The sequence below is a fragment of the Lutra lutra genome, chromosome 9 (genome assembly GCF_902655055.1).
Source record: "Lutra lutra chromosome 9, mLutLut1.2, whole genome shotgun sequence".
In the NCBI taxonomy this organism is placed as follows: Eukaryota; Metazoa; Chordata; class Mammalia; order Carnivora; family Mustelidae; genus Lutra; species Lutra lutra.
This window is the reverse complement of record NC_062286.1, coordinates 41,295,745-41,322,936: the sequence shown is the minus strand read 5'-3', so window position 1 is coordinate 41,322,936 and position 27,192 is coordinate 41,295,745. Positions and strand designations below refer to the sequence as shown.

The 27,192-nt window shown below is 50.2% G+C and overlaps 1 protein-coding gene across 1 annotated transcript in view; it reads right to left on the bottom strand.

The window, feature by feature from the left end:
- TRABD2A (TraB domain containing 2A) overlaps positions 1-27,192 on the bottom strand; it is a 130,256-nt gene that overhangs the window by 83,859 nt on the left and 19,205 nt on the right. Inside the window, 3 exon segments of the mRNA XM_047745431.1 lie at positions 1,443-1,533; positions 6,816-6,990; positions 9,344-9,490. Coding sequence (XP_047601387.1) covers positions 1,443-1,533; positions 6,816-6,990; positions 9,344-9,490 — 413 coding nt within the window.

Genomic DNA, 27,192 nt, shown 5'->3' with positions numbered 1-27,192 from the left:
AAAGAATGGATCAGAGTGTGAGGGCCAGGGGAAAGGAGAGGAGCGAACCGGAGAAAGGAGGCCTGAGGTGTGATGAAGGTGAGAAATGAGGAGTCTTCAGGTGAGGGCTTTTGCAGAGAAGGAGTGCCAGTGCAGAATGGTTACTACTGACGCACTGCACGTAGGTATGAAGTAGCGGGGGAAGACGGGCCCAGGCTGTACTGAGGGACACTGGCAGAATTCTGCCCTCCCCGGGGGGGGGGGGGGGGGGGGGGGGGGGGGGGGGGTGTCACTGGACTGTGAGGGAGGACCCTCTGGAGTGAGGGGCTAGCAAGAGGCCCTGGCTTGAAACAACATGAGTTGAAGGGAGATTCTGAAGAGAGAGAGGGTACCTGGGGAAGGGCAGCCATAAGCAGGCACCACCTCCTACCCCCTCTCTACCCCCTCAGCAGAGGACCACCCACGACCTCCGCATTCTCCTCAGCACCGCTGAGATCTCTGCCAGGAGGGGGCGCTGGTGACCACGATCTGGAAGAAGTGGAGCGAGGAATGACTTGTGTTCTGGGATGAATTCCTACGTTGAAGCCTTGACAGCCAGTTGCTCAGAATGTGACTGCATTCATAGGCAGGGCCTTTAAAGAGGTGATTAAGTTAAAATGAAGCTGTTAGGGTGGGCTGGGATCGTCTGACTGGTGTCCTTGTAAGAAGGGGAAATTAAACAGAGAGAGACGCTGGGATTATGTGTGCACAGAGGGCACTATCTGCAAGCCAGAGAGACCTCAGGGGAAACTGAACCTACCAACACCTGGATTTTGGACTTCTGGCCTCCAAAACTGGAAGTAAATACATTTTTGTTGTTCAAGTGCCCAGTCTGTGGCAGCTGGGATGGCAGCCCAAGCTGACTAGTATGGAAGGGGAAGGAAGTATCCACAGGGCCATCAAAATTAGAAATAAACTGACCTGGGTGCGGGGGGAGCTCAGGGAAAGGGAAGGGGTTTGACTCCTGCCCCCAAGATGGGTCTCACAGGGGCGTCCTGCGACTTTAGCCCCTCTGACCTGACAATATGACAGATTCCACTATCTGCCTCCCTGAAACCTCCCAAATGCCCACTGGAAGGGCACTGAGCATTAAGCCAAACCACCCATCCTGGGGGCCCCAGGACCATGGAGCAGTCTTCCCTTCTCCTTCTCTGCCCCAAGACTGTGAGGAAAAGTCCACAGTCTTTTGTTGCCCAAATTGCCTGCAGCGGACCCACGTCTGACAGAGCCGCAGCCACAACAGGATGCCAGCTGAGCTGAGTGCCAAGTGTCCATTTAGCCACCAGATGGGAAAGGTGATAAGAGCCTTGCTGGGGCCTCTGGAGCCCCTCAGGGGACAGCCCGCCTCGGTGCCCAGGCAGCCCCGTGGGGGTCTTGGTCCCCCTAACTGCTCCCCAACCAGGATAGAAGCACAGGAAGGTTACTTGTTGATGGTTCGTCCAGCAGGGGCGTGTTCTACCTCATAGCCTTCGCGCCGCAAGACATCAAGTACTATGTTGTTGCCCATGAAATGACCTGCGGGAAGAAAAATGATCAGAAACACGGCAGTTCCCATGATTACTAAACATACCCCCAAACATACACCCCAGATCAAAGAAATAATCTGGGCAACCCTCCATCCCTTCTCTCCAGCCCAGGAGAGTTCCAGAGTGTCTGTAGACAGGGAGCAGTAACCATTATTTCAGAGATGAGGACACAGAGGATGAGAAAGGTGCAGTGAGCTGCCCAGAATCACACAGTAAGAGGACAGCCTAGACACCAAATCCCAACCTTCTACCTCTGAAGGCACTGTTAACAGTCCTGACCATTCTCCTCATTTATACAAGCCAACCACCTCTAAGACCCAAGCCCCCTTCTGTCTGACACATAAAGATAAATGTACAGTTAAAACCTCCGTTTAGGGGCGCCTGGGTGGCTCAGTGGGTTAAGCCACTGCCTTCGGCTCAGGTCATGATCTCAGGGTCCTGGGATCGAGCCCCGCATCGGGCTCTCTGCTCAGCAGGGAGCCTGCTTCCTCCTCTCTCTCTGCCTGCCTCTCTGCCTGCTTGTGATCTCTCTTTGTCAAATAAATAAATAAAATCTTTAAAAAACAAAACAAAACAAAACAAAAAAAAACCTCCGTTTAGCAGAAGCCACCATAGCTGGAAACCTCAGCTTGAATTTTATTTCACTTTTTCCCTTTTTTTTTTTTAATATTTTATTTATTTATTTGACAGACAGCGATCACAAGTAGAGAGGCAGGCAGAGAGGGTGGGGGAAGTAGGCTCCCCACCGAGCAGAGAGCCTGACACGGGGCTTGATCCCAGGACCCTGAGATCATGACCTGAGCTAAGGCAGAGGCTTTAACCCGCTGAGCCACCCAGGCGCTCCTCACTTTTTCCCTTTTAATAAAAAACAACAAAGATCAAACAGATAAGCTTGTGGTGACATTTTCAAATAAGCATTTTAAAGGCCAAAAGTAGACCTTGAGATTAACCTTCTTTCCTTTCAGGTTTTTTTGTTTGTTTGTTTGTTTTTTAAGGTGGCTCCATGCATGGAGCCCAGCACAGGGCTCGAACTCATGACCCTGAGATCAAGACCTGAGCTGAGATTAAGAATCAGATGCTTAATAGACTGTGCCACCCAGGCGCCCCTCCTTTGGTTTTGATGCTCAGAACTGACATGTCCCTGTCTGTGACAGTGTATGGCACTTTAATGTCCTAAATGGCCCATTAAATTGTAGCAATCTATCATGTGATGGCATAGAACTTTAGAGGGATTGTTATTATCCCCACTTTAAATTAGAAAACAGGTAAAACAGGTTCCGGACTTCACAGGCTAAGCAGCGGCAGAGTCTACGCAATTTTGACACCTCAGTATTCGATAACCAGAGACTGGGACAGCAAATTAGGGTACATCCATGCTGCAGAAGAGACGACAAGTGGTCTGTAGGTCTCTCCCGTGTCCTGGTCCCACAGAATGAACCTGGATCACCCTCTGAGACCCTAGGAAGCCTGAGGGCGGGGACTGTGGCAGAAGATATTGGGCCCTACTCCATTCTTGGGTTCAATTGTAGGGTCTATGACTCCAAGATTGATGAGAGGCAACTGGCTCAGATGAAAGGGGCATTGGCAAGGCCCAGATTAACCCTGGTGCAGAAGTGCACACATTATGCCTGGGCACCTGGCTGGCTCAGTCAGTAGAGCGTCCAACTCTTAGTTTCGGTTCAGGTCATGATCTCAGGGGAATCTGCTTGTCCCTCTCCCTCCCCGCCCAATCCTCCCCTACTTTACCCACCCCCCACACATGCACTTATATAAACATACATACATACATACAAGATTATGCCTGGGCTGGGTGGAAGGGGGTGTGGCTACTAAGCTTGCAGAGTGCTGCCCTGACCTCACTCCCCCAGCCATTACCAAGCCCACACAGCGGGGGTGATCACAAAAATAAACAGTCACTGAACATTACAAGGTGCAGTGCTTTACACATCACTGGACACCGCCCCCCCATGCCAACAATCCTATAAGGTGGGTAGAGTAGTATCCCCATTTTACAGGTGAGAAGAGGCACTGAGAGATGAAGCAGATAGCATCTCAAACCCCAGGGGTCTGGCTCCAGAGTCCACGCTCTCCACCAATCAGGAAGGCAAACAATATTTGTCAAGTCAATGAACTGCCCCCATTACCAATGCTTTCTCATCACAGAACGGAGCTATTCTGTTTGACTTAATTTTCCTCCTATTCCAAAGGCGCGCTCCATTTCTCATCTCTAAATTTAATCTCCAGGCCCCCGCAGCAAAAGCTGCTGTTTGCTTTCAAATGCTGGAGCTTTTAGTTTTTGGTTATCCTCACTTTGCAATTAAAAGTTTGCTAACTGCAGATTTTTAAAATTTTAAACCACTAGTACTATGTGTCAGGAGCAATTTCTGGGGTTCCTCCAGCCAACACAGCCTTCGGAAGGCACGAGGAGAAATGGATTCAGGCGGTGGAGAAAGCAGCTCCAGGGAAGAGAACCTGGCACTAGCAGCTGCCCGGGGCACTCCCGATCCCCAAATGCCCAGCGGCTGCGAGGCCTCTCCCCAGAGCTGCAGCAGTACGACGAGCTGTGCCCGGAGAATGAGGCTAGCCCAGGTGCTGCAGACTCACCTGAGCCCTCTGTCCAGCACAATCCCCAACCAGAGGGTCTGCCCCACGATCTGCTCAGATCAACCTGCCCACCAACCTGCTGCCCAGCCTCACACCGCAGGGCGAGTCACTGTCATCTCAAAGCATCCACCTTTCCCCTAGCACCCAGTGCCCTACTCTTTACCACTGAACATCAGGAAAGCTTTGGAGACATCAGCTGAGTCTGGCAGGAGCGGAAAGCAAAAGACCATGCTCAGGGGTTGGCACCTTCCCTCCTGGAGGACCCAGCACAGCCACTGGGACAAAGCTACCAGTTCTGCATCCCAACAGAGAGCCACCATCACACCACCAGACACCATGAGGGCTTCTGGGACCTAACTCCTATAGGGTGCCGCAGGACCAGAGCCAACAGCTTTACTGAGATGGGCCAGTTGTGGGCACAGTAAGACCCGGCACAGTGCACAATCCAAATACAGAATGATTTAGGGAAGAGGAAAACCACTCACCCAGCTCAGAGGAACCAGCCACCAAAGGCAAAATTGTTCATTTTTCAATGAACAAAATATAGGAGCCCAACTTCTCATTTTCTCCACAACAGCTTTATTTGAGTATAATTCACGTAACATAAAACTCATCTTCTTTTTAAGTTTATTTATTTTAGTAATCTCTACACCCAATGAGGGGCTCGAACACATGACCTGGAGATCAAGAGTCCTAATGCTCTTCCGACTAAGCCAGCCAGGCACCCCTAAAATACATCCTTTTAAAGTGTGCAATTCAGAGATTTTTGAAATATTCATAAAGTTGTGCAAACATCACCACCATCTAATTTTATTTTATTTTATTTTTTTAAAAGATTTTATTTATTTATTTGACAGTCAGAGATCACAAGTAGGCAGAGAGGCAGGCAGAGAGAGAGAGAGGAGGAAGCAGGCTCCCTGCAGAGCAGAAAGCCTGACGTGGGGCTCGATCCCAGGACCCTGGGATCATGACCTGAGCCGAAGGCAGAGGCTTTAACCCACTGAGCCACCCAGGCGCCCCACCACCATCTAATTTTAAAACATTTTCATCAGCTGAGATTTTGATAACAATTTCACTGAATGTATAGATCAATTTGGGGGAATACTGTCATTTTGACAGTATTTATCAAGTCTTCCAATTCATGACCATGAGATGTCTTTCCATTTACTTAGGTCTTCTTTAATTCCTTTCAATTATATTTTTAGTTTTCATTATACATCATACATGTCACTTGTTAGATTTAGTAGTAAGCATTTTTTTATGCTTTTAAATGAACTGGCTTCAGAAAAACCGTTAAGAGACCCTTAGTCATAGGAAACAAACTGAGGGTTGCTGGAAAGGAGGTGGGTGGAGGGAAGGGGTAACTGGGTGATGGACATTAAGGAGGGCTCATGATGTAACGAGCACTGGGTGTTATATAAGACTGATGATCACTAAACTCTACCTCTGAAACTAATGACACACTGTATGTGTGCTTTAAATTAGTTGGATTTAAATTTAATATAAATAAATAAATGGCCCTGGTTTCTTAGCCGCATTTTCAAAATTTCATTGCTAGAATATAGAAACATGACTGGTTTTTGTATATTAATCTTGTATCCTGCCTCCTTATACCTTTGGTTATTAGTGCTCACAGTTTTTTGATGGATTACCTAGCATTTTCTATACACAAGACCATTGCACCTGAGAAAAAATATAGTTTCACTTCTTCCTTTCCAATTTAAATGTTTTTTATTCCTTTTCTGTGTCTAATTTTACATTGTGAGAGCAGCCATCCTTGTCTTACTCCTGACCTTAGGGGGAAACTGTTCTGGGCTTTCACCATTAAACATTAATGTGGGATTTTTCATACTGACCTTTCACAGGCTGATTAAGTAAATTCCCTTCTAGCCCAATTCTGAGGAGTGTGTTTATCATGAAAGAATACTGCACTCTATCAACAGCTTTTTCTACATCTATTGAGAGCATCACGTGATACTTGGCCTTTAGTCTACTTATATGGGGTTAGCATATTGACTAATTTTCACACGTTGTGGAAATGGCCCCCGGAAATCTGCACCCTAATCCCTGGAACCTGTGAATGTTATGTTACGGGGGAGGGGGGTGGGATTTCGCTGCTGTAATGAAGCAGGATCTTGAGGTCAAGTGATAATTATACCGGACCTCTCCAGCCACTCTGGAAGAGCTTCTCTCCAACCCCCCATCTTACTCATAAGAAAAACTGAGGGAGGTGACTTGCCCAAGTCTACGAAGCTAGTGGAAGAAATGAAGGGAGAAAGCGGAAGCCAGCAAATGGTCTCTCTGCACCCTACCAGCCTCTGGCACTTCCATCTTTAATTCTGGAGGGGGCAAAGATAGAAAGTGATAGGATCACTCAAGAAGAGGGGATCATTTATTTCAAAAAGCCCACAGAATAAAATCATTTTCCCAGTCTGTTTCCCGTACGCTGTTAGCAGTCGGTAGCAGCGGGATCTATCCGCCCCGGGCCTTCCAGCGAAGTTGCAGCCCTGCGGGGTGCTGGGGCATCAGCCGAGCCTCTTGGCGAGTGAACTACGGCAGAGAAGGTGCCTGCCGCTCAGTTCTTCTCCTCCAGGCGCCACCCCAGCAGGCCCCTCGTGGAGGGAGCATCCAAGCCCAGCGTCCCAGCAGAGGTAACCTACGACTCACCAGCTCCAAAGGCAAAGAAAAAGCCTTTGTCAGGAAACTCTTCCAAGAGCGCCTTCACCCGCTTCCCCATTCTCTCATTCCGCTTGTAGATAAGCTCCTGGCGGAAGTAGCTGTCGATCTCCTGCGCCGTGACGCGCTCCTGGGGCGGCAGCGTGGCGTTAATAAAATTGGGAACCTCCGCCAAAAGAGAGAGAAAAGGAAAAAATTAGGGGCAACAGAGTAACAAACGAAGTTGCTTAATTTGAGCACCAAATCACCCAGCCTAGACAGTCAAGCGTTTGTCGGGGGCGGGGGGTGGCGCCCCACTCGTGGGGTCTCCCACCTGCTTTTTCTCAAACTGGGATATCATTGTCTGTAACCCAGGTGCAAACACAGTAAACGAAGCACTGAAAGAACCCTTGGGCTATTTTAGACAGCGCTTCTCTTCCATTTAAATGAGAGTGCTTGGCACCATGTGTTTGTATAAGGAGACCCTATCTTTTGCCTTAGCACATCCCGAGTTTGTACTTGTTAGATTCACACATGCTTTCTTTAGGAAAATACTTTTACATAAATACATAGTTTAGAACCAATAATTATGATTCTACCACCAAACACGTGGAACGCCTATAGCCATTTGACTGTTTTCTAAATTCCATACATGTTCATTGTCATTACGTCTCCAATTCCCATGTCTTCCTCTTTCTCCGGTGTTCTTGGCCCTCCTGGCAAATATTTCACCTGGCTCTGGCACACATCTTGGCCAGCTGCGGTGTTTGGACTAACAAACGGTGATGTTACACCAAAACTCTGACCCTCCGGGTGGTACTTGCAGCCCAGCGGCTGTAAATGAGGCGACACGCGGGTTCTCTCCCACCCCACCTGGATCCCCTCCTCCTGGTTGCGGCGCTCTCTCCTCTACCCAGGGATTTAACAAGCTTCACTATTTGCAAGCTTATAAAACAGGATATCCACCCAGGCAGCTTCTCCCACCTGCAGTAGCCTCTCCAAGGCCTTCTGAACGTCCTTATTCTGTGGCACAGCCGTCCATTTCCATTTCACCAACAACAGATCCTCTTCGGCTATTTACTTGAAATGATACTTTTTTCATATCCAAATCCAAAACCTTCATCTATTCCTTTATCGTCTTTTCAAAAATCCTGTCGTTTATGTGCGATCCTTCTGTCCATTTCTCCATGTCCCTTCTCTTCAGCACAGCATGCCCTTTGTACCCGCCCCTCCCCACAGGCCGCCCAGAGTGTGCAGGGCAGCCTCCCACTGCCATCCTGCTGTCCCTTCTAAATGCCAAATGTGCCCTCTGACCTGTGCCCCTCAGCGTGACCAGTCTGGCCCTCCTGGCACCACCTCCTCAGTACCCCACACCACCGGTGGGGGCGCTGTGAGCAGGCCAGGGATGAAGGAGCCACAGAAAAGGGAAGCATAAGGTGCCTCTCTCTGACCGCCCCCACCAGCCTTCGCATTTACCCATCTAACTTCCAAATCCCCCGTCCCTATTAGCTTTTCCTGACATTTCAGATTTTAATGTGTCCCAATTGACGGTGACTTGTCTCCCCACTTACCCCACACCCACTACAAGTGCCAGTAAGAACTGTCATCACCATAAACTCTACTATTCCTTCTTTAGTGCATTCCTTGTTCTCCCCTTCCCCTTGCTTGCTTCGCCTGGGTTTTACTTCCTCCAGCACTAGACTCTCCAGAAAGCTCATTAACTATTTTGACGCTTGTGGGGCTGATGCTGGGTCCAGCCTCTGTTGTCCCTCTCCCCAAGCTGCCATTCCTTGTTCACCTCTTATATTCACGCACATTGCCTTACAACAGGGTCCCCAGATCTAACACACCCCAAGCATCACTCTCGTCCTCCTCCCTCATGAGGACGCTGGTCCTGGGGCTGGAAACAACACACTCCCCATCTCAAGCTCAGCTGGCACTTGCCACTGCCATATGGTATGGTGGGGGAAGGGTAGGAAGCCATGGTTTGTCCCCAGGAAGCTTGTTGATAAAAGAGTAACAAACATCCCCGTAGGGAGGCTGCACTCTGAGCTTCCTTCCCCCTTGAGAGGCCACAGGTAAAACCTGTCCCGTGTGTCACTCACTACACCAGCTCGGTCACGGGCACAATCCAACCCATCCTGCTGACGTGCTCCTAGAAGCCACTGCTAAGGTGCAGCTGAAGTTCTGTTCCGTCACTTCCCAGAAGTACTGCCTAAGTCAGCCAGGGGGCTTTCGCCCTCAGATCCCTTCCGTGCCCCAGAGACCGTCCCGGCTGCTGGATCCCTCGAAGCTTTGCCTCAATCTTTCTTTGCCTCAATCTGAGAATTAACGCTCATCAACGCCCCCAGTTCCCAGTAGCATAAAGAATGCCTCTGTTAGCTGCAGCATCTCCTTCAACATCTAAACCTGCCCAATTTTATTTTTGGAGCCCTTTATGACCTCGATCCTTTGTACACAGAAGGTCCAGGTGTCAGTAGGTAATGTCTTTACTCTTGTGCTTAAATGCACGCTGAAAGGGTCAGAGGACAGGCCCTCACCTGGGAGCTGTCATGGCTGAAGATGACAGAGCTGAGGTCCCCACAGTTATAGTGTTTGATGAGATCCTCCATCGTGTAGGGGATCTGAAGGCTGCCTGCTCGAAGGCTCTCCTGCTGCAGGAGGGTCTGGTTCAAAGCAAAGATGACCTAAGGGAAGAAAACACAGGACCCCTTTTAAGTTCACCGACACAGCAATCATTAGCTGCCATCTTATTTCTTTTGTCCAAGGTTGGCAATGGCCTCACCTCTGGGTTTGTTGTGCAAGGACATGGACGCTGCTGATGAGAAAGGGAACACAAATCCCTGGGCAGTGTCCAAAGTAAAGGAGGACAGTCCTACCCAAGTTGGCCCCTTGTGGGTCACACGGGAGGAAGTGTCTTAAAACGAACACAGACCACCAGGAGCTATCCCATGAGAGTCCCCAGGAGATGACGAGACCAGAGAATGGCTTGCGATGAATGTCTGAAGCAGCTGGGGAGGAATGACAGGAGGCAGCTGGGCACACAGATAGGCACATACTGATGACCGCTTCACTTACTCAAAGGACTGGACAGGAACCTATACACAACATCCACGAGTCTGTTCTAACCACCAATGGGGTGTCTGCTGCCTAATGGGTTCACTGGGTCGGCGGGACATAAATAGAAGTTACAGTTAATAGAAGTTATAGAAAAGGAGGAAACGAGAGCTAAACAAAACCAAACAGCTTCATCTGTATGGGTTTCTCAGAGTCTCTGATACCCACTAATGTGAGCTGTGGGTTCTTCCAAAGGGAGAGTGTGGCAGGTTTCCCAAATTTATTTGGGCCACACATCACTAGAGAAGGGTTCACTGCACATCCTTTGGGAAAATCCAGCCTCAAGGAATTTGACAAAACTGGATTCTCTGTGGCACTGGAGAGCTGGGACAGAGGGGGAGGTGGGATTCTGGCACCAGATGGGACTGGCTCCCAACCACAGTGAAGATGCCATGGCACTCTCTCCCTCTTGCCCTTCCCAGGTGTGGACGCAGACACGTCACCTTCAACAGCCACCCTTCCACGTGCTGCCCCAGTAATCATGTACAGACACTGCCTGGCTGGAATATTCCCTCCCCATTTGCTGACAGAGAGGCGGGTGCTGACACCTGAGCACTCGATGAGGTCTTCAGCAGGAAGTTTTCAGTTCTCTGGAGACAACATATTACGTGTCTCCAGTCAGCAGATGACCCTGAGCAGCCCCAACCCCCTGACTTCCTCCTGTCACACATCTCCCTCATTCTGAGGGCAAAGAGGCAGGGGGGCTCGGTGACCTGCTTCCCATAGGCCATAGTGACCCACGCCTGCTGTACTCCCTCCTCCAGGGGCCTGGTCTCCCTTGGTTACGCTATTGCCCGTGTCCTGAGGCTTGAACCCAAGGCAGCGGGGGCAGGTCCCTCGGTAGAATCCCCTCCTCTCCTCTCAAAATGTCCCCCTCCTCTCTGTTGGGTCCAGACCTTCTGGGCCAGGCCCTGTCCCCACCCCTCTCTGATGACATGAGCTGACAGACACACCCAGGTGCATGTCCACAAATTATGATCTAAGTGAGGAAACTTGGCTGTCCACAAAGATGAGCCTCTGGGTTCTAAAGCCACACAGTTGGGACCTCTCCACCACCACTGGGAATGGCTAAGTGACTTCTCTGGATTAGCTGGAGGAACAAATCTATGGAGAGGAGGGGGAGGGGGAGGGGCAGAATGAAGCCCCTCTCAGGTCTGTGGAGCCCCAGGCCAAGGTCTCACACCTCTGAACCAAGTTGTGCTTGGCTCACAAACCCGTGCTAATGGAACCTGCCCTCTCCTAAAGGCATTCAGGACAAGCCCAGGTGTTCATGGCTGGCAGACCTTCTTCCAAGAGTTCCCACTGACTTTGAAATGCTTTTCTGAAGGCGTTCTTGGTATTTAGAGAAGACAGAGCCACCTATCCCACTGGACGGGCCGATCTGCCAAATGGAGAAGTCTGTGTGGCCCGTCAGGCAGGTTAAACCAGGCCTTTGTTTATTCAGTCCCTTCTCGATGTGGTCAAATGTCTTTCACCCAAAAGACATTTCACCTGTTTGGAACAGACTTCCAAAGCCTTGCTGAGACATTAATTTACTTTTGATGATCAAGCTCCATGCAACCAGGAGCAGGGCCCTGAGGCCCTTCTGGAGGGGCCTTCTTTGGGGCAAACCAGGCGGGGGCCTTCTGTGTCAGCCTCCGCAGCTGTAGGAGGTAACTCCCCCCGGGTCCTCTGCAGGAAGTCTCAAGGCCCCGGAGCAGGAGTCAGGGAACACAAGACAGAGCCACAAAAACAATACACAGCCCCAAACTCAGTCGACTGACACCATGGAGGTCCAGACCCGGTTTCCTCAGAGACCTACTGTGGCACCTGGAAAGGCCCCACAGTCTGACAGGCTTCATGACTGTGGGTCATTCTGAGGCAATTCACTCTCCTTGCTGTGCTTGGTGAAGTCTGAGCCTATCTGAGAAATCTGAGGTGTCAGGATGTGACTCACAGATTAGCAAACTCCTCCCAAACAACTGTGTCCTATTACGATGGGGACAGAGGCCTCTCCTAGGAGGCTTGTCACTGATCTAGCCTCCCAGCATCGCAGGATCACATCTGTTCCCAGGCAGCCTGTCCAGCTGAGAACTGAGGCAGGCAACCAGTAAGGGAAGGCAGGGCAAAGCAGCAAGCACAGGGTCCAGGTGGGGTGGGCCCGGCCGTGCATGCTGCCCCCCCCCAATCTCATCCCTAACCAACTCCCTCCCCCCACCCCTCCTCCTCTCTAGCCCATCAATCCCTTTCTTTGGAGACTCTGCTAACAGTTTCTCACTTGGTGTCTTACTTTCCCCGGGGCTGCCATAACAAAGGACCACAACCTGGAAGGCTTAAGCAACCGAAATGTATTGACGCACAGTTCTGGAGGGCAGAAGTCCAAAATCAAGGGGCTGGCAGGGCCATGCTCCCTCTGAAGGACTTAAGGAAGGATCTGTTCCAGAGTCTCTCCTAGCTTCCGGTCGTCCCTTGGCTTGTGGCTACAGAACTCCAAGCTCCATGTGGCACACTCCCCATGTGGGTCTGTGTCCAAACTTTCCCTTTGTAAAAGGACACAGTCGTATTGGATCAATGCCCACCCCAGTGACCTCATCTTAAATCATCTGTAAAGACCCGATTTCCAAATAAGATCACATTCTCAGGTCCTGAGGGTTAGGACTTCAACGTAAGGATTTGGAGACACAAGTCAAAACATGTCAGTCTCAGCTTACTCTTTTTTTAATAGTTTATATGAATGTGGTAAAAATTTCAAACAGTACGAAGAAAAAGAGCTCCCTCCTATTCCTGTACCCCTATCCCCCTCCTGAAAAACAATCACTGGGGTCCTTGCCTTGTGTATCTTTCCAGGGACAATCTCTGTCAGTGAAAGCCCACAGATAGGTGATACATGACAGACAGACAGACAAATAAATGTACAGATATCCTGCACTTTTCTGTTTGTGCTCCTTTGGCCTTGAAGCACTCAAATAAATGCCTTTCCATGGACAAACTGAAGCTATCCATTGCAACGGAAGACAAAACAATCATGGAATAAAATGCCAGGGTTTGGCCAACAGGGCTCTCCTCCGTGGTTTCTGAAGTACGTGCAGCCTGAGACTTATCCTTATCCTTAAGATAACATTAGTGACTACAGCAAATCACAAAAGAGGAAAAGGGAATTTTCTGGCTGCAAGAAGGGACAAAATGAAGGTTTCCTACAACCTTTCCAATAAGAAAGCAGGCTGGATGCAGAAGCCCAGCGGTCACCCCAAGAGGTGGCCCCACTGCCCCCAACCCAGAGCTGTCCTAGTGTGGCAGGATCATCAAGCACAAGTTGCTGTACTGTGCAACTTAGTACATGTATGTGAGTAGCACGTACATGTACATGTACGTACACGTACGTGTACGTGAGTAGCTCCCCCCGGGCACGGGGAGCTGCACTAAATGAAGCTGGTGGGTATATGCTTAGTGCGCACGCGGGGAGGTGACATGCAGGGAGTACAAGATCATAAATATCTTCTTTGAATGAACACTCACAAAACTTACACACAATTTCTATGGTGCTCATCACTCCATTCAATATTAACTATTAGTGAGATTTACAGGCAGTCGCCAGACCCTTTATGAATGTAGCAACCAGCACATTCTTTTTTTTTTTTAAGATTTTATTTATTTATTTGACAGAGAGAAATCACAAGTAGGCAGAGAGGCAGGCAGAGAGAGAGAGGGAAGCAGGCTCCCTGCTGAGCAGAGAGCCCGATGCGGGACTCGATCCCATGACCCTGAGATCATGACCTGAGCCGAAGGCAGGGGCTTAACCCACTGAGCCACCCAGGCGCCTCACAACCAGCATATTCTTGATCCTTACTGGAACTATGCCAGCTATAGGTCAGCCTTCTGGGCTAAAGGTGAACATGTTTCTGCTCCCCTTGTCCCCAGGACCTCTGCTCTGGGCTCAAGCAGATGCAGGCAGGCTCCAAGGAGAAACACTGGCAGAATTCTACAGATGAAGATTTCAGACAATCCTATAAGGACTCAAGTTCATTTCTGCAAGATCAGAGAAGCCTTTTCCTCCAGATACCCAGATGGCTTGGTTTTCCCAGGAACCTTCGGAGCCAGTGTTTTCCAAACCCCAGATTGCAACTCATTACCCACTACTTCATTGTTGACATAAATCTTGGCATGCTCTGCCCACTGCTCCAGAGCCTGCTTATGTCTTTTAATCTCGGGTGTCCGTCCATACAGTGCATTCAGGACTACTCCATGCTTTACAAGAGAGACACATAAACCATGACAAGCCCGTGCAACCGCCCCCTTACATGCACTTACTTACTTTTTTATTTACTTACTTACTTACTTATTCATTTGACAGAGAGAGAGCATAAGTAGGCAAAGCAGCAGACAGAGGGAGAGGGAGAAGCAGGCTCCTCCCCAAGCAGGGAGCCCGACACGGGACTCAATCCCAGGACCCTGGGATCATGACCTGAGCGGAAGCAGCCGCTCAACCCACTGAGCCCCCCAGGCGCCCCGCACGTTTTGTAATTACAGCTACCCTAGCGCAAACCACCACCCACATTGTGCCGGCGGGGCTGGGAGTCACTGATGGAATTAAGTTAGGGTGAGAGCTTCAGGAACCTGCAGAAATGAAGAGCAAACACATCCAGCTCTTTAAAATCTGAACCATCTCCAGAGAGCCCGTGGTATGCACGGCCCTGCAGTCAATTCCTGGCTCAGTTCTCTGGCCCTGAATGACAATTCTCTGCGCCGTAGCTACTGGAGTCTGACTCACATCCTCACCAGGAAGGATGTGGGCTAAGGGACCGGTATGCTTCTGAAACAGCATGGCTTCTGCAGTTTTGCATGCAAACAAACGCTCTGTGGCCAAACCTAGAAACTACCCCCCCAAAACATCATTTCAGAAGAAAGCCATGTTCTAAATTCTCAAGTTCTGCTTTTGGAGTGCACAGGGAAGTTCCAAGAATTATGCCTCCTGTATGGTTACCATCCTACCAAGCTACTTGGGCTGATACAGAACAACAAATTCTCTTAAAAATTCCTGAGCGACAGATACCTCACACGGGTCCTTGTCTCTCACTGTCAATTTTTTCACCTAAGGGCCAAACAAGAGGCTCCAGGGAAAAGAGAACTAGAGGGGGAGGTGGTAGAACCTTAAAACTCTGAGCACCTGAAGGCGGTCAGCAAAGTCATTAGCGTGATGTACTTACATAATAATAATAAAATAGTAACAGCAGCAGTCCCTCCCCACCCCCTAGAGCGTCAGCCTGTCCTCTGGGAAGTGGAGTTGCATTTGGGGATGAAGATTTGGTCCCCATCCCGAGGGGGTGCCCATTGGAAGTGGGACAGGACAAAAGGGTGTATGACAGCAACAGATCACAGAGGGCAGTAAAGGATTAAGAAACACCCAGTGGGCACCTCTAAGCAGAGATGGAAACCCCAGAAAGGGACAGGCCATCACAGTCGCTATTTCGGCCCAAAGCTACATTTTGCCCAGCTGTTAAAAACAGGAGGTGCCAAGAGCAACAAATCTATTACAGCATTCCCGGGTCCCATAGCAGCCACACTGCGGGCACGCTCAGCACCTCACAGGAGTGCTGTGGCAGCAAGAATACAAGGAGAGCATGTGATTCAAGGACATGTGGTTGTCTGAGGGCACATCACCCTGATTAGCAAAAGAGAAGTGATCGACTTACAAAACCACATCCCAAATGGTGGCCATGGGCTTGGCACCCATCAGCCCACCCTCCATAACCTAGCGCCAAGCTGTTGGCCTGCCCAGCCACAAGCCGTGAGGAGCATGCTACACGTGCCACCAGAGGCCACCAGAGGCCACCAGGGGAAGGAGCTAAAGATCTAAAGATCCAAGATCTTAGAGCTAAGCAGGCTACTTCCCTTGAAACCTGTCAAGACTTCTGTCCTTGAATGTAAGAAACAGCAGCTACGCCTGAAGCTTGCAACTGAACATTCCTGCTATCTTCAGGGTACACAGGAGGACTTCTGCCTGTTGGGAAAAGCTCATTTATCTCCTGAGGCCACCTGTGGAGGGTCCTGGCAGAACTCGGGCCAACACAGCTGGGGATACAATGGACAGGCCTGGGTCTATGACAGAGGATGAGCAGAGCCCCATGGCAGGTCTCTGCAAACACACAAGGAGACAGGCTCAGAATGTTTCAGGACAGGTCCTGCAAAACCTTTGCTGTTCTCTGGAGCTCCTTTGGAAGATGCGTGATGTTTGAAAGGGCTCAGGGCCAACTAAGCCACTAGGGGACTTGCAATCTTGGAGAGGTTCCCAGTGCTTCTCCGGGATATACCAAGCTCTTCTTGTTGAATGCTTGCTATCTCAAGTCAGGCACTCTGCTCTACTGTGGGACATTTTTACTATTAGAAGGTCCTTTCTTTTTTTTGAGCTCCCTGTCTCCTCCATGACTGTCATGTAGTCATTTTTGTATATAACAGTACAATGTGTGTTTCCATACACGCACAATCTGTTAGCAGCCATCCACACAGAAAATGCATGTGTCCTACTTCTAGGAATCTCTCCTACAGAAGTACTAGCCCGCATATCCAATAGAGAAGTGTACAAGGATGTTCCCTGGGGACCTATAATATTGCTCTCCTTGGCACTGAGACTGTTCAATCAAAATTGGAATGTCCATATGGGGGGGGTTCCTGCACTAAAGGGGAGACGGCACGTGAGGACCTCAAACGCTCTTCCACTTGGAAGCATTTGATTTGCTCCATTTCAGGGAGGGAGGGGAGCAGACCCTTCTGGTCTGTCCTCTCTGTCTCTGTTGTTTCTCCTCCCCTTGGCACAGGCCACCGGGCTCCACAGAGAAGGGAATCAGGTCAGGTGACCATGAGGAGCCTCCATATGGTCCCCATGGTGTCTGAGCCACCTCCTCAGCTCATGCTAGGGTGAGGGAATCCAATGTACCCCCAAAGACCCTCTGTTCATGGAAGGGCCAGTGTATCCACCATGAGCACATACTCTCCTGCAGTCACGGGGCCTACAGGCTCTGCCAAAGGGACAACAACAGGGGCGGTGGCAGCACTGGCAGCCACAGGACCTCAACAAGAGCTGTGCGTGTGGCAGCAACCAAATCTACAAGCCCAGGACAGACAAAGGGAGTGATGACAGCAACAGCTAGCAAGGGTCCAGAAAGAAGCACCACCAGCATGACCAAAGGGGTTGGGGCATGGGGGTGGGGACCAGCCTGGCCACAGAGAGTCCAAATAGGATGGAGGAGGGTACTATAAGCTCATCCTAGGAGGCTGCTTCCAGCATGTCACCAGGAGCCAGTCCCTCCCCAGGGGGCAGCAGGAGTGTGACAACTGCAAAGACAACCAGTAAGCCCAACGTAGGAACAGCTAAATATCCAGTGAGCATCTCATCTGGGCAGAGTGAAGGCTCCACGAGGGAAGGAGATGGAAGCCAGAGTCACCCAGACCAGTACCAAAGCCCAGAAAGAAAGAAGGAAAACAGAGGCTAGAGCTCCTGGTAGAAGGAGTTCCCATCCCCACAAGACAAGTGTAAGTCCCCACAGGTCAGGCAAGACAAGTCTGTCCAAAGTTCATCTCCCTAACCAGCCAGAGAAGCAGCAGAGGGGGTAAAAAGAAGATGTTATGGTTTGACTTTTCTCTCCCCAAAAGATATGTTCGTCCTAATCCCCATTACTTGTGAACCTTTCGGAAATAGGGTCTTTGAAGATGTAATCAGGCTAGGATGAGGTCATTAGGCTGAGCCCGAATCCATCAGGAATGGTATCCTTACAAGAGGGGGAAATGTGGACAGACGGACATGCACAGCTGGAAGACACTGTAGAGACACACAGTGAAGACAGCCATGTGATGACCAACACAGAGATCGGAGGGATGCACCCACAAGCCAAGAAAGGCCAAAATTGCCAGAAACTACTAGAAGCTGGATGAGGCAAGGGAGGATTCTCCTCTAGGCCCTTCAGAGTGAGCGGGGCTCTGCTGACACCTTGACTTGGGACTTCTAGCCTCCAGAACTAGGAGAGAATACATTTCTGTTATTTTAAGGCCCCAGTCTGTGGGACTTTGTTAGGGTAACGAACGCAGGAGTAACAGACCCAGCTCCTGCCCTCACCACAGCCCAACCAGGAAGGATCTAGAGCCTCTCACGAACAGGAGGAGCCAATCTATGGCTAGGTCAGGTTCTGCAGGTGACAGACCCAGCTGCGTTGTCTCTCAAAGAATTTGAAGAAGCCAGTCCTACTATAAAAACAGTGGTCTCATCTCTTGGTAGAAGGAAATAGCGTTTCCAAGACTGTTCTGGGGAGTGGCAAAAGGGTCATCCTGGAGCCAGCAGAAGGTGGCAAGTGGATGGAGATCATGGGTACCTAATTCCTGACACCAAGGAGACAATAACCTTTGAAGCCGATTAAAGAGGAATCAGAGCAGGAAGACGGAGGCTCACAGAAGTGTCCCTAGAGAGTCAACCCAGCTTTCCTTACTACAGTTTAATTAAATAGAAAGCAAAATGATAGCACGTGGGAATGAAACTTCTCGCATGTGTGTTCTAGGAGACTTCTATGAGAATGTTTATAGCAAAATCATTTGAAATAGCAAAACCCTGGAAACAGTCCATCAAGAAGAGAACTAAAAAATTGCAGTAGATGCCACACAACAGTGAAAATGAATAGTGGCCACGCACATTAGCATGGATGACTAATACACAATTTTGGTTAACCAGCAAGACATAGAATTAAGTATACAATATAGTTCCATTTATAGAAATATGTATATATACACACACATATATATTCAAATATAATTATTCTATAATAATTTGAGAACAAGACCAAACACCATATTGTTTAAAACACATATTTGATAAAATGGTAAAGAAAAATGGTGACTTCAAGTAAGGGACAGGGAGTTTCTACGAAGCAGTTACAGCAACAGTGGGGATCAGGATGAACAGAGCCTAAGTCGGTTTAAATCATAAGGAAACAGACTCTCACACAGCAGAAAGCCAAAAGCAAGAAGCGAAGTAAGGTTAAGGCTCCCCTGGTCTATGCACCTGCTTAATTTCTGGACCACCCTTACAACTAGAAAACTCAAGATAAGCCAAGGCAAGCAAACACCGGGGTTCTAACCTTTCCTTTCTTCCAACTAGTTGAGCCAACTTACTACACGTGCTCACACCTACACCAATTAGAGAAGCCAGAAGAATTCTGCATGCTGATTGGCTTAAAACCAGGATCCTGAACCAATCACTGACAAGATTCAAGTAAGGAGGCAAACTACTGAACTCATAAAATTCAACCCCCAATGCTGTCCCAGTTTCTCCTGCCAGGTTGAAAAAAGTGTCTATGAGTAAAAGGAGGCAAGAGGGAAAAAAAAGTGTGTAGAGATGTGTCAACAGGAACGAGGTATAAGAGCGTACTGAGTCGGTACAAATAAGCCCAACCACTTAGGGTGATAGGAGTAAAGGTAACCGCGCGCTTCTAGCAGAAGTCTGTTATGCACTGGATCCTCTACGGAGGCTCTCTCCTTCATTCCTCACTACAATCCTAAGGTGTCTGTTTCATCAACCCCATTTTACAGATGAGGAAACGTACTCAGAAAGGTTCAGTACCTTGTCCCAGGTCAAAAAGGTAAGAAATGAGGAGGAAGCCAGGATTTGACCCTAGATCTATGGACTCCTAAGTTCATGCTTTTTCCAATGAGAAGCTGGGTAGGACAGCAGGAGGGCAGCAAGACCAGCCTTGACCTCTCCAAGGTGTCTAAAGCCCGCTTCTCCCAACGCAAGGCCCAACTGCTTAGGGCCCAGGCACCTCTCAGCAAGGACAGGCAGTATGCCTACTTCTGGCCCTGTCCTGGTTATAACAGTACTGCTCAGGTAAAAAGATTCAGAGACAGCCTCAAAGTCACTCTCTGTGCCCCGCACCCAGAGATCACTATGTCAGGTCAGTCCTTGTCTTTCAGACCCTCTCTCCTGCTAGGGAAGTGAGACACGTCAAAACCACCATGCTCCCTCCTCTCCCAACTCCCTACCCAACCACAGCCCCTGAAGGGACAGCCCTCCACAGGACATGCCTGTCCACCCCCTCCCAAGCCACACACATGACAACCAGATGGATGTCCCATCAATGACACAGCACCACCAGGCTTGTGGCCCAGGAGGCCATCTACTCCACAGAATAGACTCAAAAAGCATCCACAAGCAAATACCTCTAAGCCAAATGCCAAGTGCCTTGTTTTGAGTATTGGTTAAGATTTCAAGAAGGGGGGGCGCCTGGGTGGCTCAGTGGGTTGGGCCGCTGCCTTCAGCTCGGGTCATGGTCTCGGGGTCCTGGGATCTGGTCCCGCGTCGGGCTCTCTGCTCGGCGGGGAGCCTGCTTCCCTCTCTCCCTCTCTCTGCCTGGCTCTCTGTCTACTTGTGATCTCTCTCTGTCAAATAAATAAATAAAATCTTTAAAAAAAAAAAAAAGATTTCAAGAAGGGTAAGAGACAGGAAGAAAGGAAGAACTATTGGAAGTTATTACACAATTAGAGCTTCTGACAGCACAGAGACTTAAAGGGACTTTCTTTTCCCCTCTGGAAACCGGATGGTTTGCAGCCGGATGGATATCTGCTTTCATATTGTGCTTGCCTTATACTGTCATTTAAAAACCAGTACCAGTCCTGGGACGCCTGGGTGGCTCAGTTGGTTAAGCAGCTGCCTTCGGCTCAGGTCATGATCCCAGCGTCCTGGGATCGAGTCCCACATCGGGCTCCTTGCTCGGCGGGGAGCCTGCTTCTCCCTCTGCCTCTGCCTGCCATTCTGTCTGCCTGTGCTTGCTCTCTCTCCCTCTCTCTCTGACAAATAAATAAAAAATCTTAAAAAAAAATAATAAAATAAAATAAAATAAAAAATAAATAAATAACAGTACCAGTCCACCCCAAAACCTGTCTTATTAACTGAGTACATTCTCCATCCCTCCAATGCCACATACTCACCTCATCTGCACTGTCTTCAGAAAAGTAACACGGCTACTACCAGACGGTTTACTCCAGTGTTCAAATGCCACCCTTCCGTCCTGCTACCCACCCCCCACCCCGTCCCTCTCCCCGCCATGTCTCCCCTTCCGCTCTCCCCTTGCTTCCCTACAGCGCTTCTCTTTCCCTTTCTTTCTGGGCTGTGGAAAGAATCGATTAAGCTCCCTGTCCAACATTTGCAGCATGCTTCTTTCTCTTTCCTGAGACTTCTTCAGCTGTGGGGAGACCCAGGTCCCAGTCGGGGCATTGTTGCGGGAGCCCTTGGGCTGAAGGAGCAGGCGAGGGGGTTCGAGTCCGGCAGATGCCTTTTTTGGCGAGGGGGTTCGAGTCCGGCAGATGCCTTTTTTGTCAAATACAAAGGCCCCCCCATCGAGCCTCTCCACTTTCCAGCACTTTCATCCCCCTCATATCAAAGGGCTGCTCTGCATATGAAAGGCACCGCCCATTATGCGGCTCCCATTAGCCCGCACCACCCCACCAGCCTCCCAGCTCCCTGAACAAAGGGGCTCGCATCTGTTCAGGCGCAGGCCTCACCTTCTGGGGCGGTGGGTTGTTGGGTCTTTTTTCTTAGTTCACTTTTGAGAGCCATTCAGCCCCTTGAAGTATAGTTGGAGAGCAGGAGGGGAAGGTCTTCCTTGTCCTCAGAATATTCCGCCCCATATTGTTTCGAGCCCCCCCTTAAGTATTTCTGGTCCTGGCCTCTCCCGTCTCACCTGGGTATCCAGGCCGTGGGGATGTCCTCTTCAAGCTCATTTATTTTCTCCCTTCCAGCCACTCTGAAAAACCCCTCCTCCTGTACCTGAAAGGGGACTATTCCTGTGGAATAGTCTAGACTGGCCCCTCAAAGCAAGATGGTGAGAAATCCTGCTCCTTTTCTTGTCATGTGCATACCTGCTGCCTGACACAGGAGGTAAGGCTTCCGCACACTTCTCCGGACACTGAAGTCTGCTTTCCAGGGGGTGGAGAAAGCGCTCCCAAGCACTTGGACCTGAGCTCTTCACAGCGAAAGGACTCAAGCATGAGGACGAGAGAAACTCATCTTCGGTGACATTCCAACTGGTCCTTTGGCAGGTTGTCCTTTTTTAAGTGACGCCGGCTCCTGAGGAGCAGGAGAGCCCATGGAGAGGCCTGGCAGAACGCACCTGGCCCTCCCTCTCTTCCCTGCCTGCCACCCCTTCAACACCCTGCACGTCTCTCCTCTCCTCTTTCTCTCCTCAGTCAGGCCTCCTGACCATTCTCTCTCCCTTCCACCCAGTCCTCATCCTGCCTGATGTCAGATGGGCCTCCTGTCACAAACTGAACTGTGCTACCCACCCACCCCCAAATTCACAGGATAAAGCCCTAACTGTCAATCTGACTGTATTTGGAGACAGGGCCTCTAAGGAGGTATTAGGGTTAAGGGTAGGGCCCTGATCTGATAGGACTGCAGTCCTTAGAAGATGAGGAAGAGACACTGGAGCAACCCCGGCGCCCCCCGCCCCCCCCCCCCCCCACACAGAGTAAAGGGCATGTCAGGACACAGCAAGAAGGTGACCAGCTGCAAGCTGAGAGAGCCTTCTCCAGAAACTGACCATGCCAGCACCCTGATTTTGTACTTTGACCTTCTAGAACTGCAAGAAAACACATTTCTGTTGTTTACACTCCCCCCATGTAGTATTCTGGGACGGGCGCCCCCCGCTATCTAACACCCCTCCTTCCCCCAAATCCCACATAATGCTGAGGTGACAGTAAGAACAAATACCGACCTCTCATCCCCCAGGCCTAGCGAAAGTTACTACCTCTGCTAAGCACTTCCAGACCATCTCAGCAGCCCCCCCCCCCACGGAAATCTCCTTTTTCAACTTCTATTGCCCTGAAAGGTAATTTTCCTTTATATTTTTTCAAGTTCTGACAAGACAAACAAGCTTCAGGAACAACAGACGATGAAGAATCCTATGAAGAACCGAATTAAAAGCACAATAGGGGCGCCTGGGTGGCTCAGGGGGTTAAAGCCTCTGCCTTCAGCTCAGGTCATGATCCCAGGGTCCTGGGATCGAGCCCCACATCGGGCTCTCTGCTCGGCAGGGAGCCTGCTTCCTCCTCTCTCTCTCTCTCTGCCTGCTTGTGACCTCTGTGAAATAAATAAATAAAATCTTTAAAAATAAATAAATAAATAAAAGCACAATAAAGCCAAGCACACCCACTTAGCCACACGCACAGCTGTTACTGGGGCTCATTAGGCCTAAGTGGCAAGCAGGTCATCTCAATGGCTACACACTGCACTACCTCTGGAGTCCAGCCCGCTCCTGGATGTTTCTTATTTTGTATCCAATATCCACTATCAGCTCTCTAGCAGGTTTCCCTTGAAGGACAAACAAACTCCAGTCCACAGAGAGCCCAGTTCCCAGTCCCGCAGTTCTCCCTTGCTGGCCCCAGGGCCTGGACTAACATGGCCGAAGCTCTTAGCTGAGAGGCTGACTCCAGAGCCTGCAGTAGTGACCAGGGTGGCAGCCCCATCCAGCCCACGCTCGGCTGCCAGAGGCACTGACCAGCAACCCTGCTCTCGGAGCTCCCATTGTACCCCAAAAACCGCTCCGTGTGCACGGAGATTCCCCAGCCTCACACTCAAACCCTCTGCAGTATCGCCCTCCATCCCGCCCTACACAAATGCTCATGGAGCCCGCCCAGCTGCCACCATTTGGCCAGCCTGACGTGCTTGTCCCCAGGTTTGCCGGCACTGTTGGCCCGTTTGAACGACCTCCCTCATTTCTCTGCCTGTCTCAATCCCAGCCTCCCCTTGAAAACCCAGCTCAGTATTAAAGTGGCCTGGGGGGCATCTGACTCTTGGTTTCGGCTCAGGGTTATGGGAGGGTCATGGGATGGAGCCCTGCGATGGGCTCCACACTCAGCCCAGAGTCTGTTTGAGACTGTTTGTCCCTCCCTCCAAGGTCCTTGTCAGCTCCTCCTTTAGGGTTGTGGTTCTGGCCCTCCCTTTTCCCTCACACATTCTTCACTTCTCCCAACCCTCCTCCTTTCCCCTGCTTTCCCTGCTCTGTGGTGGGGTGTGACAGTCCAGAATGCAGGTATCCTTACCTCAAAGGTAGAAAAGAGAAACAGGGGACAGGGATGCCTGGGTGGCTCAGTCAGTTAAGTGTCTGCTTTCAGTTCAGGTCATGATCCCAGAGTCCTAGATTGAGTCCTGCACTGGGTTCCTTGCTCAGTGGGGAGCCTGCCTCTCCCTCTGCCTGCCGCTCCCCCTGCTTGTGCTCTCTCTCTCTGACAAATTAAAAAAAAAATCTAAAAAGAGAGAGAGAGAGAGAAAGAGAGGACAAGGAGAAAGAGAGAAGGAAATAAACAGAAGAAGAGAGTATCAGTAAATGGATCCTGGTAGCACAAGACTGGAGTTTTCTTCTTGCCTTTCTGGTCTATTCCTAGGAGGTGAAGTGGAAAGCCCAGACAGGAGGAACTGCATTAGTTTGCTGGGGCTGCCGTAACAGAGTGCCACAGACTGGGTGACTTAAACAACAGAAATATATTTTCTCTCAGTTCTAGAATCCAGAAATCAGCGATCAAGGTGTCATGAGATTCATTTCTCCTGACGCCTCTCTCATGCCTTGTAGACCGCTGTCTTCTCCCTGTGTCTTCACATGGTCCTCACTCTGTGTGTGTCTGTGTCCCAATGCCCTCTTCTTAAAAGAACACCAGTCATACAGAGTTAGAGTCCACCCCGGTGATCTCATTTTAACTTAATTACCTCTTTAAAGACCCAATCTCCAAATACAGCCACATTCTGAGGTACCTGGGGTTAGGACTTCAAAATATGAATGGGGGTCAGAGAGACACAACTCAGTCCGTAACAGAAACCCAGCGTAGAGTTGCAGAATTTGGGCAAGGTGACAAGAACAGGAGTCCAAAAAGAGGAACCGACAAGGACCTTGGAAGTTCGAATCCAGGAAGGGAGGTGTGAGCAGTAGGGGAGTGGAGGGAGGGTTGGGAAGGGCACAGGCAGGTATCAGGCCCCTGAGCTTGGGTTAAGTCATAGATTGTCTCAAATGTCTACAAACATGTTCCCTCTGCCCAGCACTGTAGGACTTTTGATCTTACAGCATCTCAGAATCAGTTCTGGGCCTGGGCTGAGTCTACAACATCAGCAGTCTTGTCAGACGGCATCCAGCCTATGCATGGATAGGCTGCATAGGTCATTGCATGACCACTGCAAATGCAAACATGGCTGGCTGGTCCCGGGCCAACTGGGGGCCCCACTGAAGCCCCAGAAAGCACAGAGCATCTCCACCCCAAGAAGTCAACCAACAGCACCCCTCGAGGATATTCTGTTCAGTGATAAGCAACCTCGCCTACCCAACGTACCTGCCAAGAGCAGAGACCGGCTTGGAATGGAGTCAGGGCCCCCAGGCATGGGGTAAGGCGACCGCTCAGGTCTCTCAAGTCGTTATCCACATTTTGTGATTCCACAGCTTTTGCTGAGGCTGGCACCAAAGCCCCACTCGCTCCCTTTGAAGGCCTGAATGACCATGAAGGGAAAGGAAACTCCTCATGGAAAAGTGTAGGGAGGAAGGGCAGCACAAGAATGGGTCAGGAGGGACAGTGGAGAAGCAGAGAAGTGCCATGATGCCCAAGGTGTGACATTATACAATGCCACCAATGTCCCCCTCCAGAGTCCAGGGCAGCCTCGCTCCATCACTGGGCCACACAGAGTACGTCACCCTGCTGAGACTCTGGCTCCTTGCAAGGCCTGAGGGAAAAGCTGGTCCAGTCCCACCCCGCTCCTTCCACTTTCCTTCCCCCAACTCCTCCAAGAAGGGTAGACTCTGCCTCAGCCCCCCTGCTTGGGAGGTGGACTGTGGACAAGAGACAGAGGGCTCACACTCTCCTATCCCTCCCACAGAGAGAGATGCTGAGAGTTATTCCTAGAGTCTAGGGATGTCCTGGAGCTGACCCACCATGAAAGAACTGGCTGCTGTGGTGTCAAAGGGCTCTGCTCCCAGCCCAGTTCACCGGTAGGAGGCAGGGACATGGGGCAGAAACAAGACTGCACCATCCTTCGAAGTGCTTCTCTTATGACCCCAAAGGGAGCAGAATGGGGCCAGAGCCAGAAGAGCCAACAGCACATGGTGTATCCGTGCAAGGGTATAAAAATACCTCCTTTTTTAAACTTCACTTTGGACTTTAGAGAGGCAGCCCAGAGCCGGGGGATGGCAGGATCACCACCAACTTTGTCTCTTGAGTCCCCAAAATGAGAAACAGAGCACGTAGCCCATGCTGAGTGCTGAAGAAATGTGTCCCAAATAAAGACCAGTCATTAAAAAATAAAAGAAGAAGACTCAAATCCTGAGCAGGCCTGTCTCCAGGGGGAAACACAGAGTTCAAGTCTCTGTCTGGAAGCTCGTGAAAAATCACAGCCAGCCATGAGGTACACAGTTGATTCCATTTCCCACTTCTGGTCCAAAAATAAGAAAGTCAAGGGAAGGCCAAGATGCAGAAATGCCATGGAAGACCTCGCTGGGTGGCCTGATGGCCCAGCCTGGACTTCCCATGTCTGAAGACAGTGTCCATCACAAGGGCTATGTTGATGCTGTGTGTGCAAGCAGGCCCAAGGTTGATTCAGGGGCAAGATGCCACGGGCTCCTAGGGCGTGCACACTTACCGCAGCACGTCACCCCGCCATGCAGAAGAACACATAGTATCACAGAGCAATGGCAGGAAAGAATGTAAAAAAGCAGAAGAGTGAAATAAAGCGAAAACACTGCACATATTGTGTATTTTAACCTGCTGGTCTTAACACAGTTAGAAAGGTTGTATTCAACTTCTCGAAGTAATGGGCACACACTCATGTTGTGTCCCATTTTGGCCAAGGTATCGCTGAGCCCACTGTCACCTACGGGCCTCAGGGACACACATTCCACAGTGGCCTGTCCATCATCCCGTAACACTCACGAGCGCCTCTTGCGCGCCAGACACCATGCTAGGAGCCAGGGTGCAAGGACCGTCGGAGTGTGGCCCAGACTTCAAGAAGCTTGCACCTCTGAGGGGCACCTGGTGGCTCAGTTGGTTACCTGTCTCCTTCGGTTCAGGTCATGATCCCAGGGTCCTGGGTTGGAGACTTCCATGGTCTTCATTGTCATCTTCGTCTGGCTCCCTGCTCAGTGGGGAGTCTGCTTCTCCGCCTCCCTTTGCTCCTCCCACTGCTTGTGCTCTCTCTCAAATAAACAAATAATCTAAAAAAAAAAAAAAGAAAAGGAAAGAAAGAAAGAAAGAAAAAGAAAGGCTGCACCTCTCTGTGCGGAGGCTT